At 55.2% G+C, this 13,966-nt stretch overlaps 6 protein-coding genes across 6 annotated transcripts; 2 read left to right on the top strand and 4 right to left on the bottom strand.

Moving 5' to 3' along the window:
• Positions 1 to 413: 413 nt before the first annotated feature.
• W97_03515 (uncharacterized protein) lies at positions 414 to 4,174 on the bottom strand (the record flags this gene model as incomplete). Its single annotated transcript, XM_007781411.1, has 2 exons — positions 414 to 652; positions 709 to 4,174. 2 exons carry the CDS (start codon positions 4,172 to 4,174, stop codon positions 414 to 416), a joined length of 3,705 nt encoding a protein of 1,234 aa, XP_007779601.1.
• A 1,052-nt stretch (positions 4,175 to 5,226) lies between these two features.
• W97_03514 (uncharacterized protein) lies at positions 5,227 to 6,231 on the top strand (the record flags this gene model as incomplete). Its single annotated transcript, XM_007781410.1, has 1 exon — positions 5,227 to 6,231. The coding sequence occupies one exon, from the start codon at positions 5,227 to 5,229 to the stop codon at positions 6,229 to 6,231; it is 1,005 nt and encodes a 334-aa protein (XP_007779600.1).
• Positions 6,232 to 6,648: 417 nt separating this feature from the next.
• Positions 6,649 to 7,779, bottom strand: W97_03513 (uncharacterized protein; the record flags this gene model as incomplete). Its single annotated transcript, XM_007781409.1, has 1 exon — positions 6,649 to 7,779. The coding sequence occupies one exon, from the start codon at positions 7,777 to 7,779 to the stop codon at positions 6,649 to 6,651; it is 1,131 nt and encodes a 376-aa protein (XP_007779599.1).
• A 534-nt stretch (positions 7,780 to 8,313) lies between these two features.
• Positions 8,314 to 9,666, bottom strand: W97_03512 (N-glycosylase/DNA lyase; the record flags this gene model as incomplete). Its single annotated transcript, XM_007781408.1, has 3 exons — positions 8,314 to 8,684; positions 8,736 to 9,514; positions 9,572 to 9,666. 3 exons carry the CDS (start codon positions 9,664 to 9,666, stop codon positions 8,314 to 8,316), a joined length of 1,245 nt encoding a protein of 414 aa, XP_007779598.1.
• A 364-nt stretch (positions 9,667 to 10,030) lies between these two features.
• W97_03511 (uncharacterized protein) lies at positions 10,031 to 11,917 on the top strand (the record flags this gene model as incomplete). The annotated part of the gene is made up of 4 exons (XM_007781407.1): positions 10,031 to 10,058; positions 10,119 to 11,308; positions 11,357 to 11,618; positions 11,682 to 11,917. 4 exons carry the CDS (start codon positions 10,031 to 10,033, stop codon positions 11,915 to 11,917), a joined length of 1,716 nt encoding a protein of 571 aa, XP_007779597.1.
• Positions 11,918 to 12,335: 418 nt separating this feature from the next.
• On the bottom strand, positions 12,336 to 13,145 carry W97_03510 (uncharacterized protein; the record flags this gene model as incomplete). The annotated part of the gene is made up of 1 exon (XM_007781406.1): positions 12,336 to 13,145. One exon carries the CDS (start codon positions 13,143 to 13,145, stop codon positions 12,336 to 12,338), a length of 810 nt encoding a protein of 269 aa, XP_007779596.1.
• Positions 13,146 to 13,966: the final 821 nt, after the last annotated feature.

Below are 13,966 nucleotides of genomic sequence, written 5' to 3'. Positions count from 1 at the left end.
GCATCAACTCAAAAGGCGCGCGGCTACATCCTCGCAACAGCACATCCCCAAGCTATCCACCTAGTCGATCTCGCAGAAGAAAACCCCCACCAGCAGACATCGACAGACAAAACGAGGGCAGAGGAAATACACATTAGAAGATCCGGCGCATTGTGGTATCATAGAATCGAGGCCGCCAGCCAACCTCGATCGGAAAAAACGAAAAACAGACAAGGAAGGTCGCTTCAAAGGAGTGGGTCTAGGTATGTCGAAAAAACAAACCCCGGTAAACGCCGTCCCTAGATGCCGCAGAATGACTAGATCCTCGAGACCTTTCGAAAAAGAGCGCGAGAAGGTGAGCGAAACAATCATGCAAGCCGGAAAACGCCGTCGCCATGTTTCTGCTGTACATCGCGTCATGCAAATTGCTGTCGTCATAACCGCGCCGGCGTCGACCGGCCTCCTCCGGGCCCTAGACTGCCGAAAAGGTGCTCCGGCGGGATGCGGCTGACGTTTGTGTTTTTGTCGAACATCTGAGTCTGGATGGGCATGTAGCCTTCACGCTTCCTGCGTATACGCTCGGCGAGGATGCCGGCGACGACGAGAAGGAAGATCAGCGCGAGAGCGATCGCGAGGCCAATCAGGACGACGAAGCCGACGGCAAGGCGGTTACCTGCATGTATGTTAATATGGAGGCATCGGGAAAGCGAAGCGGATTGGATCACTTACTTCTGACGTTGAAGAAGCCTTGCGGGTTCTGTACGAATGTTGTAGACAAGCTGCCAGGGGAGTTTGAACCCGTGGTCGTCAGCAGGAAGGGCGTAAAGGTCGTGCCATTGAACAAGACAGCCGAGGCAGTTCCGAAGTTGGGAACATTGATCTGGCCGAGAATGAGCAGGACCTGATTTCTTTCCAGCAGAGGCTCTGCGTCTCTGTGGTTCGAGGTCGTTGAAAACACCTGCAGTCCCCTAATAACGGTGCCTGTGCCTAGCGTATCGCCTACAGACCGCCAACCTCCATCGACATACCTTTGCAGGAAAGCCGAGTCACTGGCGGTCTGTCCTGCAACCCAGAACTCTGTACCGTCACTGTTGGCGGTCGTCAACGCAGTCACAGGGCCTGGAATCTCTCCGCCGTTCGTGAACTCTGTGAAGGCCCTGGTACCGGCGTCATACGTAGCCAGAGAAGTATCATTGCCGCCCACCGTGAGATTACCGCCGATGATGAGCTGGTTGTTGGAGACCCAAGTCATTGATCCGACGCTGCCAGCTATTCCAGTCCCCGGACTGATCCACTGCGACCGAGCGGTATCGTAGACGCATACAGCAGGGCAATCGAAGTCGCCAGCGGAGTCAAAACTGCCTCCGACGAAGACGGACTGAGTATTAGGCTGTGCCGCAATGGTGAATACTGCAACCTCTTCGCCCGTCAACGGAGGAGGTTGATTAGGCGCGTAGTTGGCGCCAGCGAGATCATATGCGATGAGGCCATTAACTTCGTCGTCGTTCACCGTCCCTGAGATCGTGCCGCCAGCGAAGAGCGTGGTGCCCTGCGTTCCCAGCGCAAGGAAGACAGAATCAGCGTCCAACCCGTTACCAACACCAGTAACTTGGTTGGAGTTTGACCCGTTGATGAAGACCAGGTTGTTGATGTCCGACCCGTTTGAAGCAGTCGCAGTGAAGTGGCCCCCGAGGATGGTGATGTTGAGATTGTTCTCGGTGTAGATGATGCCAGTCGCAGCACCGGTGACGTTCTGCCTACTGAGTGCGCGCTTTTCCACCAGCGAGGGCACAGTGGCCTGCTGCGGCTGGATGTTGGCTGGAACCCGCCATAGCGAGTTGCCCGAGTTCCCAAGGCCGACTGAACCGCTGACACTGAAGACCTGCGACGAGATGGCCCCAGACCAGAGAGGGCTGGAGCCAGGAACATCCGTATGAGCGATGAGTTCCCCACTGATGGAGATTGTTGAAACCCCAAGGTTGCGTAGCCAGTTCTGGCGCCCGGGTACCCATACAGCAAAGTTGTTGACGGGGTAAGACGCGTTGGCGCCAAACGCTCGCACTTGAGTGAAGGCTCCAGTGATGGCAAGGCACAGCTCAGGCTGGTTTTCAGTAACATTCAGCTCCAGCGGTACGATATAATAAACGTTGCCATTGACGCCTGCGCCTAGTGGCGCCCAGGTATTGTCTGACATTGAATACGCAGCAACTCCACTCAGCGCATCGCTGGTATTGTCGCGTGTGTTGTTGAAGTGGCCGCCAACATACAGAGTGTTGCCGTTTCGAAGCATGGTCGAGACCTCAGAGTTCAAGCCGCCGCCCGGCAAACTCTCTGTGTTATTACCGCTGATGGAGAAGATGTTGTAGTAATCGGCTTGGCGGAAATTGCCAGCGACGTACACAGTGTCATCTTGCGCCTCGAGGGATGTGATTAGGGCACCAGCATTCAGGTTCATTCCGGCCGTGTTGATGTTGGATTGCGACAAGTCTTCGTCCACGACCGCCTGGTTTGGATCGAACTCAAAGAGGCCATTGAGACCGCCGGCAGCTGTTAGAAGCTCAAAGCGTACGCGCTGCGCCACAATGGTTAGCGGTCCACTCTGCCCGATGGCAGGTGAGATAGTGACGGTAGGTTGGAAGACATCGGAAGCTGGGTCAATATAGCCGTAATAAACTTGATCGTACTTGTCGAAATCGTTCGTCTGGAAAAGCTCCGTAGTTATCGGCTGACTGGGCCCGCGAGTTCCCGAGCCCATGATGCCTGTAATGTTCACTCTGCCTCGTTCGCGGCAGGTCTGGTCCTGAATACAACCTGGCGTGTAGATTGTAACTGTGTAGTTCCCGGGCTGTTTGATGTCGGGCTGATACACGACGTTCGCGGACAGCGGGCCAATGTCGGGTCCAGTTAATCTCGCGGTGAGGTAGTCAGAAGTTGTAGTACCAGACGGCGTAACCGTCCACGGCCCGGTGACGCTGGAGTGCGCTTCCTCGCTAACGGCGTCGCAGTTTGGCTGATTGAAATCGTTGATGGCAAAGGAATATATATCATCCTGGAAGAGCTCGATACCGCTCAATCCGCCGCCGCGGCCATACCAAGCTGAGATGTCGATACGAAAGCCGTTCATGCCAACAACGTTCGCAAAGGTGAAGTCCTGATAGGTGTCGTTGTTTCGCGGCAATGGGCATTCGTTGGTGCACCACTCTTCTCGGCCGGAAGCGCCAGTGTAGGTAAGGTTCATGATCCCATTGAGCGGCAGCGCTGTGAGCATCCATGTCCTCGTCCCTCGGCCATCAACTTGGGTGTTGTACAAGCGCAACTTTGTCGGCTGGAAACCAAACCGATACCTTGCCTGCCAGTAGCCTGGAGTGTTGTCTGCGAGGAGCCAGGTGTTGCCGGGGCCGTCGGATTCGCTCGTCTTGCAGACGATATTTCGCGGATTGATGTAGCCGACAGTCGAGGTCGATGAGCCTGCTGTAATGTTGGCCGACCCAACCGGAATAACTTGTGGGGTTGGGCCACTTTGAGGCAAGCTAATGTTGCCCAAGCCATTGAACGCTCCACCAAATACAACGTTTCCGCTAGGCGCCTTAGTAATGGAGGTGACCGGTCCATTGAAGCCTGCGAAGGGAAGATTGTCCCAGGCGCCGCGCCACGCTATCGCATTCGTCGAATTTCCACCGGTAAACGAGCCTCCAACGTAGACGGTGTCGGTTTCCTGGTCGCATAATATCGCCGCCACGCTACCGCTCAAGCCAGGCAATGGTGTTATCTCTGCAGTGTTCGTATCGAGGAATGCGATGCCCTGCGCTTCAACACCCTGCACACTCGTGAAGTTTCCGCCTATTATCACTCCAGCCATAGTTCCATCGCTTCGCACGAAGGGACACAGCTCTCTGATGTGTCCGTCCGTTGCTCCTAGATCTGCGAATGCGCCGTTCGGATATCGCGAAAGCAGCGACTGGCTTCCATTCGTGCTGAAACTCGCTTCAGTCTGACCTTCGTACTGGTAGAGCGACACGGCATCGAAATCGCCGGCGACGGCAACGCGACCCAATCCATTAAGATCGAGATTCGGCGATGGTATGCGGGTGAATTGGACTGCGCGGATTCCAGGTACGATGCATGATGACGCTGCGACAAGTAGGGTCCCGAGCTTGCCCACCGTCAAGCCGAGCGACGAGGAAAACTCCCTCATTGCCTTGGCCGCGGCGAGTACTGACGGCAATACGGTGGTGCCTCCTGCGCTGGAGGAGTGCGATTGTTGCGATGATCAGGAAATGAGGAGTCGCTGAGGTGTGGCCCAGGATATGACGACGTTCAAAGTTGGAAAGTGAGAGGCAGGAAGCGGTGCGATGGCACTATTGGCTCCGGAGGTGGAGTGCCGATGAGGGAATCGGCAAGGGCCTGCTGCAGGCACAGCGCGGCACAGAACAGAAATGACAAATTTCAAACGAGTGACTGGGAGAAAGACAAATTGCAAAAGAGTGACAGAACGAAGATTAACTGAGGATGAAGGGAGTCGGCCTGCGGTTCACTATCAGCAGCTCACTGCCTTCATCTCGCTCGCATTGGTGTCGCGTTCTGCTGCAGCGGTGCGGAGCGGAAATTGGAGAGGAAGCCCGTGCGCGTCCAATCACGTTCCTCGACCCTCGCCCGGCAACGCCGTCAGTTGAGAAATGAAGCCTTACGGCCTGGCCTGGCTCTTATTGCGGCTGTACAACGCTCACTGGCTGTCGCACGGCGGTTTGTCGCGAACCATTGAAGCTGAAGTCCACGGACGTCGAAGGCAAGGAGAGTCGGCCCTGAAACTCAATGTCTGGTGGCGACCTTAGGATCTACGGTACCGAGCACCTCGCGTGTCAGGGGCAGCCGTGACGTGCGTTATCGTATTCACTCATCTTTTCTATGCACTTACTCTCCCGGCCGAAAAGTATCCAAATCACGTGCCGTAGTCCGTGCTCCATCACCAAACTCAGCCAGCTCGTTTCTGGATGACTTTTTAGTTAACCACCACCAATATGGCTCCAAACCGAGGCCTAAGCATTAGTGTCGCAATGCGCGCTTGTATTATTACCTTACGTCTTTTTATTAAATCCATGATAAATGAATGCGGCGATTATATACCCTCACCGCGTGGGTTGGTGGTGGAGCACGGTCTGTGGCACGTGATTTGGATACTTTTCGGGAGAGCAACTACATCCTATCAATCAAGACCGCGTGCCATCAATCTCGGTCCCGGCTTGGAGTATGAAGACACCTATATGGTCGAGGATACGCCTTCCCTTATCGGCGCGCAATAATCTACCCACCACTATATCGCGACGCGTTAGTACAATCAGCGCGAGGGACGATCAAACCCTCCTCCTCACAGGCGGCCGCGTCCTGGGCTACGCCGAATATGGCTGCCAAACCGGCTACCCGCTCATGTTCTTCCACGGGTTTCCCTCGTCGCGCCTCGAGGCCCAAGGCGTCGACCATCTGGCTCACCGCCGCCACCTCCGCGTCATCGTCCCCGACCGCCCCGGCTTCGGCCTCTCCACCTTCCAACCCCACCGCCGCATCACGGACTGGCCCGCCGATGTGCGAGCTCTCGCCCACCACCTTGGCTTATCCCGCTTCGCGGTTCTGGGCGGCTCCGGCGGCGGCCCATATGCACTGGCGTGCGCACACGCGCTGCCACGTGAGATGTTGTCCGCTGTTGGCATCATGGCCGGAGCGGGACCGTGGCAAGCGGGGACGCAGGATGTGCCACTGTCGTCGCGGGCAGTGTATTTGGCAGCGAAATACTGGCCTGGTGGGCTTAGAGCGCTGACGGACGTGCTGGTGGGGACGCTCAGAAGGGGCCTGGCTACCCGCCCGGCAAGTAGGTGGATTGACGATTGGCTAAATAAAGTCGAGCAGGAACATGAGAGGGGCTCAACAATTGAAGAACGGAGGAAGCGGGTACTACGCATGGCCTTTGAGGGTTTTGCACAGGGCGCTGAGGGTTTTGTGCTTGAGACGCAGCTGTTGACGCAGGACTGGGGGTTCAGATTCGAGGACGTCGCATATGACAATATTCAGCTGTGGCATGGAACGCAGGATAAGAATGCGCCGGTGCGGATGGTGCGGTATATGGTAGAGCGCCTGCCTCACAGTGTCCTCCGGGAGTTTGAAGGCGACAGTCACTTCACTCTCTTCCGTCATCTAGAAGAGATCTTATCGGACCTCGTTCCGGAGAAGAACTTACCGGATTGCAGTACTAAGGCGTAATATTATTATCTTTTCTCTATCTTATAAAGATCTAATAGATTCAGGTCACGGTTTGAACTTGATGTTCCCTAGCGTTCGGATCTTCTGTTATTCCGAGGTTACATGCCTCTATACGAAGGGTTTTCTTCCTGTTAGGCTTATAGATCTTCTTATTCTTATATAATACAGCAAAAGAAAGCAAACAGGTGTATCACTCGTGTTTTTCGTTTCCATGGTCGCATATACACAGGACAAACGCACCTACGTGTCGATAGTGAACCCCCTTCCTAAGAGAACCCGTCCTGTTGGGTTCCTCAGCACTTGAGACTTGTCTCTTCCTGTAACTGCATTGCTAGAGCCATTCGTAGACTACCCGTTTGCCATGCATTCATAGACTCATAGCTTCCATCACCGTCGCTCAACCATCGCCGTTCCGAATCAGATATCATTGTAGCCCAGGAACAACTTGTCAAGACCTTTATCTGCCACCGCCCACGTCCACGCCCTTCCGGCCTCTCCACACCACAGCGAGCTAGGATCATCTGACTTCTCCAGCATGCCATCCTTCTCCAAGCTCTTGATCTCGTGGCCGGTGGTGTAAGTCAAGAAATGCTCAAATTCCTTGTCATCCAGCGCCAGGGCGTTGCCTGAGATGCCGTGACAGAGACAAGGCTCCTTGGTTAGCAGGCCGCGCTCTAATATGCACTCTCTGCCTTTCTCAATCGCCTTGTCGATGCGGGCTTTAAGGTTCGGGAAGTGCTCTTTTATAGACACCAGCGAGGCCACCACGCCAGGCGCGCCGTGGCAGAACTGGACGAGGCGATCTCGACCTGGTGGGATGGAGGAAGGCCAGTTGCCGCTCTCGAACTGGTAACTGAGCAATGCGCCGAGATCTGCCTCGAGCTTCGGCGCCCAGGTGGGATCTGTGAGGACAATCTGCGTGATGATGCCAACTGCTCCGTGGACCGCGCCGACATAAGCCTTGCCATGCCATTTCCAGGGCCGTGGTGACTCCATGATGGCTTCGATGACCTCGTCCGCCGTGTCATCGATCATGTCCAAGACCTTATCATCATCGGGAAAGGAGGCTTTAGCAAGGCGCAGAAGATAGAGGTACCCCGCGCGACCATACAGCCATTCATTAGAGGCATCCTCGTCCGTGGCCACGGCAGCGTAGTTGCACAGCTCCGTCACCATGTCCGCGTCCTTAGCAGACGCGGCGCCGATTGCCAGAAGCGCCATGATGTCGTCGCTGATGCCGCATCTGCTGATCTTAGGGCCGGGGTACTCTTTCATGTGAGCTTGGGCGAGCTCGAGGTAGGCTGCGGACCACGTGCCGAGGGGAAAATCGCCGATGGTGAGCTCTTCGTAGTGGCGTTGCAGGACGAAGAAGAGGTATGCGACTGAGATTGGCCCGTAATAGAGACCGCCGCCTGGTGGGATCTTGTCCGGGGGGTACTCATTGACGAGACGCGTCAAAGAGGCTGTCAGCTGCTTATAGGGATCTCTTCTTGATAGCGGCGCATCATTGCGGAAGTATTTTGGTCGGCGCTGGCTTGGTTCGGCCATCTTGCGCTTCGTGCTTCCGTGTCAAGCGCTTGACAGGGACTGGATTTGAAGCGATCCCTAGGTTAATGTCTGTTTCTAACAGTTGAGCACCTAGCGGATGACAACTTGGTCAAGGCAAATCTGAAGTCGTTCACGTGCGCTGATATATGGGGAGGACGAGTGACGTATGTTTAACTGCGGCCCTAGGTATCCAAATGTACAGCTCGTGAAATTTTCAGCCCTCGTTACAAGAGAAGAGCAAGGATGATTCGCCGACAGGTTTTACGAGGAGCTGCTAGATGAGTGATTTAGTTGAGGTAGGGATTGCTGCCTCCGTCGTGGGTATCCGAGGATGAAATGGCTTGGGTTTACGGTCGGTATGTATAGAATTTGAAGGCTTGAGTCACTTCGAAGCGTCCTGCGAGTCAATCTACCCCGTGCAATTATGCGAAATGCGAGGGCAACTAGCTATACAAATCGAAAGACATTGATATATCGTGACTTCAAATATCCCGCTTAACAGGCATCTATGAACAGTCCTACACATTGGTGTAGTTACAATCTTCTGTTCCTTTTGGTTCTCCTCACGACCTTCTCGTGTACCTCCAAAACAGGATTTTCCTTCTCCTCAAGCTCCCTCTTTATACGTTTCGTTGCGACAACCTCCTCCTTGATTAGAGGTTGCACGGCAACTGTACCGTCAGATTCTAGTTTGACTGCTTGAGTTTCCACTTTCTCATCCACTTTGGCCACAAGCCGCTCAGCGAACGCTTTCAGATCAGCTGTGAAAAGCACCGAATGCGCCCAGCCAGCTTCTTTGCCCCACAGGCTACGGAAGCGATTGGCCACCGCGTCGTATGTCGCCTTTGTCAAGCTACTGTGCTTGCCTTTGCCAAACTTGTAATCACGCTGCGCTATCTGCCAGACTGTCGACATGTCAGAAGAGGAAGCCTACAGAATGGATTCAGGGCACTTACCGTGGGTATCTACAGGCACAGCTTCGCCCCAACCCAAACCCATCAAGCAGACACAATCCGCAACTTTGGGTCCAACGCCCTGGAGCGCTAACAGCTCTTCATGCGCTTCTCTATAACCTTCGCGACCTCCTTCTATCATGTCCCCTGCGGGCTGCGCTTTCATGCCAAGAAGCGGGCTTTCGGGGTTGCGCAGGCTGTCCAGCCAGCCCTCACCCTTGTCTTTCGCCACCATGACAGCTGTTTGGTACAGATACTTCGCCCGATAGCCGAAACCCAGCTGTCTGAGGTGTTGCTCCACCTTCGGGTCAGTCAGAGCACTCGGGGGTGGGAAATCATGGAATGCTTGAGACCCGATGTGTCCTATCAGGGGTCCGTAGTGTATGCAAAGCTTCTCCATCATCTGGGAGATGCGAGCTATGTTGTTGTTGCTGCTGCATATGAAGCCGACAAGCGTTTCCCAGGCATCCTGCTTCAGTATTCGGACACCGGCAAACTTCGGCGCCTTCTTCTTGAAGTTTTGATCTGCGGACGCCCATTGCTCGTAGAGCTCTGTAAGGTTTGGGCCGAGATTAAGGTAGTGTTTGACGAAGTCGAGGGTGTCGTCCACGTCCGGCGGTGCAGACTCTGCGACTGATACAGCAGTGGAGGGAGGCGGCGTGGGGAGAGCAGGGGTTGATGGAAAGATGGCGCGGTAATGGAGGTATTCAGGGTCTTGTTTCAAAGAGAGTATGCGACCATGTAGAGCACATGACCATTCGTCGTCGGCAGACTTCCTCCATCTGAACTCTTTCTGTCAGTAATCGCGTGGTATAGGAGGGTTCGGGCATGCGGCTCACCTGAACGATTGGCCGCAGCGGAGGGTGGTGTTGATGCAGAGTTCTCGAAGGCTCACAGGCAGTCTGTGCCATTCGGTGACTCGGAGACTGCTCATAGTGCAACTAGTGATTCACAATGATTGATATAGCTGGTTGTTGCACTCAGGGAAACGCGACTTTGGATTGACGGAGCGCGTCAAGCACGCTTCCACCAATCGCGTCGGGAGGTTTTCCGCAGGCGAGAATCACTAGCGCCGTCTCAAGCTGCAGAGCCTCAGTCTGCCTGTTCACAGTCTGTTCACCTCCGAAACACTGCAAAGCACTTGCCCACCCCATCCACCATCCATCATCCACTAGTCCATGCCGTTGACAGACTCAGGGAACAACTTGCGAATAGCAATTCTCTACACGAAAACCCTGACGACAGTTGGTCACCTTTTCTTCGCATACAGCCCGTGGTTGGGTTAGACCCTCGTCAACATGAACGGCGACACATATTCTTCGCGAGGTTAGTAACAAGCCCCCATACCGTTTTTATGCACAGGTTTGCTGATTCCACGATGAGCAGACAGCGGCCGACACGGATCTTCGCGCGACCACTATGTAAGCTACTCGCACCCGAGCTGCGCATACTCCCAACTAACTAGGAAGTCGTCGCGAGGAGGCCGCGATGATCGTCGAGACCGCGACAAAGGCAGCGGCCGCCGTAGGTCGAGGTCACCAGGACACCGCAGTTCTCGACGGGAGTACGAAGTTGACACCTACTCGTCGAGTCGCGACTACAGGGAGCGGGAACGGGAAGAGCGCTATTCTGGTAGAGACAGGCGGGAGGAACGAGGCTGGGATAGGGACCGAGGGGCGAGGAGAGACAGGAGAGAAGACGAAGAAAGGCCGCCGAGGCGCGACCGAGATCTGTTCGAAGACCGAGGCGGACGAGGTAGACGGGAACGCGAAGGCCCTGGCGGCGGGCCCAAGCAGGAGAGGAAGAGGAGCGCATCCCCGCCGCCGAAGAAGAAGGAGCCCACGCCGGACCTCACTGACGTTGTACCCGTTCTTGAGCGCAAGCGACGGTTGACTCAGTGGGACATCAAGCCACCCGGCTACGAGAATGTTACGGCAGAGCAGGCGAAGCTTTCTGGCATGTTCCCACTGCCCGGCGCACCCCGCCAGCAACCAATGGATCCCAGCCGCCTCCAGGCGTTCATGAACCAGCCTGCTGGCTCTGCTGGCAACTCAGCCCTAAAACCGTCCAATTCTCGACAAGCGAAGCGCTTGTTCGTGTACAACTTCCCCTCAACAGCAACCGACGAAACCATCAACGACTTCTTCAACCTGCAGCTCAATGGTCTGAACGTTGTCGTTGGCGTAGATCCATGTCTCTCCGCTCAAATCTCGAAGGACAAATCTTTTGCCTTACTTGAGTTCAAGACTTCAGAGGATGCTACTGTGGCCTTGGCGCTTGATGGCATCACCATGGAGGACAACGATAACATGGAGACCACCAACGGCAACGCCAACGGCGATACCGCAGGACTCACGATCCGCCGACCCAAGGACTACATCGTGCCGGCTGTATCGGAGGACGCGGATTATCAGCAAGGCGTGGTCTCGAACATTGTGAAAGATAGCGCGAACAAGATCCTCATCACGCACATCCCCACATATCTCAGCGAAGAACAGGTGATGGAACTACTTACCTCGTTCGGCGAGCTCAAAGCATTCGCGCTCGTAAAGGACACTGGCACCGAGCAGTCACGGGTAAGTCTCGGCGTGCTCTAATCTTGTGCACCTGCTGATCCGTCATAGGGCATCGCCTTCTGCGAGTACGTGGACCCAGCCACTACAGATATCGCAGTAGAAGGCCTCAACGGCATGGAACTTGGCGATGAACATCTCAAGGTACAAAAGGCATGCGTCGGCGTGCAACAAGCCGCTGGCTTGGAGCTAAGTGTCAATGCCATGTCTATGCTTGCTGGGACGACGTCCAATGATGTAGAGGAGGGTCGCGTGCTGCAGCTTCTCAACATGGTCACGGCGGAGGAGCTGATGGATAATGATGAGTATGAAGGTAAGCATTCGTGTGTGATATGATCGTATATTGGAGTGGCATTAGCTAACCGACTCTCCATAGAAATCTGCGAGGACGTTAAAGAAGAATGCGAAAAATACGGCCAAGTGCTCGAGTTGAAGATCCCGAGACCGGGTGGTGGCCGCCAGGGCGCGGGTGTCGGCAAGATCTTCGTCAAGTACGACACGCCGGAGTCGGCCAGGAAAGCCCTGAGCGCCCTGGCTGGTAGGAAGTTTGCTGACCGGACCGTGGTCGTCACGTTCTTTGGGGAGGAGTACTTCGATGTCAATGCCTGGTAGAACACCAGAAGCGGGCGTGTGTGTTCTTTTACGCGTCTTCTCTCTCTCGCGACATATACTGTATGGCGTTCAAGGGCTTCGACTCGAGTTTCATGGACGGTCTCAGCGGCTAATGGCTCCTCGCGTGTAGTTTTAGCAATTGGAGAGGACAGCTATAGCTGGTTGTAAAAAGTGCTAGTGTTCTTGGATCCAATACCAGCGCTCGCTTGGATCTTAGGACGTACTGAGAGACAATCGTGCGCCCGCTTGGTTTTGCTGGACTATCAAAACCGAGCATCTTCAGCAACATTCGGCGCGAAAACATGATGACTGCATCCTCCAAGACGTGTCAAATCAAACCGCTACATGCCTCGATCCATTGCCCATCACAACCCTCTAAAGAACGCCTTGCCAATGCACCGCCCAGACACACCTGCACCTACTCTAAGACTCCCGTCTTCCTCGCAATATCGAATATCGCGTTCGTGACCAAATCCGCATCCTTCGACTTGAGTGGTATCCTATGATCTCCGTCCCACTCCACCAACGTCGTACTCCCCTTCTCACAATACTGCTCCAACAGCCTTCGATGCAGATGCAATCCCGCGTCCTTCAGCCCATGCACATGCAGCGACGGCAGCCTCAGTACGCTCCTGCTCCCACCCTCCCCAAACTGAAACCCCTCGCTAATCTGACTCGCATCCACCATATCCTCGCCCATCGCCTCCTCGCTCAGCGCAACCAACGGCGCCCTTCCCGCCATACATACCGCGAACCTCAGTCTCACGCCCTCGCCCAACGGCCCTGGTATCTCGCTCCCGAGCTTCTCCTCCCGCACCTGCTGCTCATACAACAAACTCGCCGCCATCTTCGCACCCTGGCTAAACCCCATAACGCCGACCCACTCCCCGCTTGCTCCCCTCGCCGTATCCTCGTCCATCGCGGTGCGGATATTATAGAAAACCTCCTCGATCGCCGTCTCGGCGTCTACCTCCGCGTGGGTGGGCAGCCAGCGCAGCCAGCGCCGGTAGGGGCCCCAGTCGGCGTATACGGGCACGATGCCGGGGCCCGGATCGCAGAAGAAAGGGCCGTCGGCGAAGACGAGGCGGAAGGTCGGACTGAGGCGCGAGATTAGAGCGCGTGATTGCGCGCGGAATATGTCGCCGGTTACGCCGCCTCCGTGCAGGCAGAGGAGACGGGGGGAGTGGAGGGTGGGGTCGGGGGTGGTGCCGTTGGGCTGGGGTGCCATGTTTAGGGGTCCTCGGGGGGGTTTGAAGAGAAGGGGCTGCGGGTATGAGTGCGTGTGCTGCGGACACGGCGGATTGGGTAGGGCGGTCCGAGGGCGCTGACTTCGGTTTTAAGATAGATGCCGGAGAAGCTGTTTCGAGCGAAACGGACCAGCAATTCTATGCGATCTTCAAAGCAATTGAGAGGTAACGACAGGAGAGCGGGAGAAGACGTAGCAGGCCTACTCAGCCGCGCATCCACTTGGATATATATATGCAGCTAAATATATTCCCACCTGTTCGGACTCCGAAAGCCGCGTCTCGGGATGCGCATAAGGCTGACTATTGGCCGGTCAGCCAGCCCTCTCATTGGCCCTTTCTAAGTGCTACAAAGATGTCAGCTTGTCGCCTCGGTGTTCAAGAAATCAAGTGCCAATAGGCAGACTGGAGATTGGCTACCAGTTCATAAAGAACCTGCAGGTGGTTTCGATCTCGGCTTCTCAACAGCTTTGTGAGCCTCATCCGCATGGGATGGGTTGAGTTATGAAACACCAGTTCAATGTCCCTTCAAGACGCATCAACGTTTACCCGCTCTCCGGCGCCATCCCAAGACTTTTTTGATGTCGAGATGAAAGTTGTCAGTCTTCATCATTTTGCTTCTATAAGTCCCAATCACAGACGATCGAGTCTTACGACTAAATGCCTTGAGAACAGCCCAGTGGTCTGACCAATGCGAACCCTCCGAGGCCTCTTAGCGTCCGTCAGATTATTGAGCCTGTCTACAACAAATTAGGGATTTCACAGCGCGCTGATTGCTGTAATGGATCTACGTTTTTTCTGTTCC

This window comes from Coniosporium apollinis, assembly GCF_000281105.1.
Source record: "Coniosporium apollinis CBS 100218 chromosome Unknown supercont1.14, whole genome shotgun sequence".
NCBI lineage: Eukaryota > Fungi > Ascomycota > Dothideomycetes > Coniosporium > Coniosporium apollinis.
Note: the sequence above shows the minus strand (reverse complement) of the source record. Positions and strands in the feature narration are given on the sequence as shown.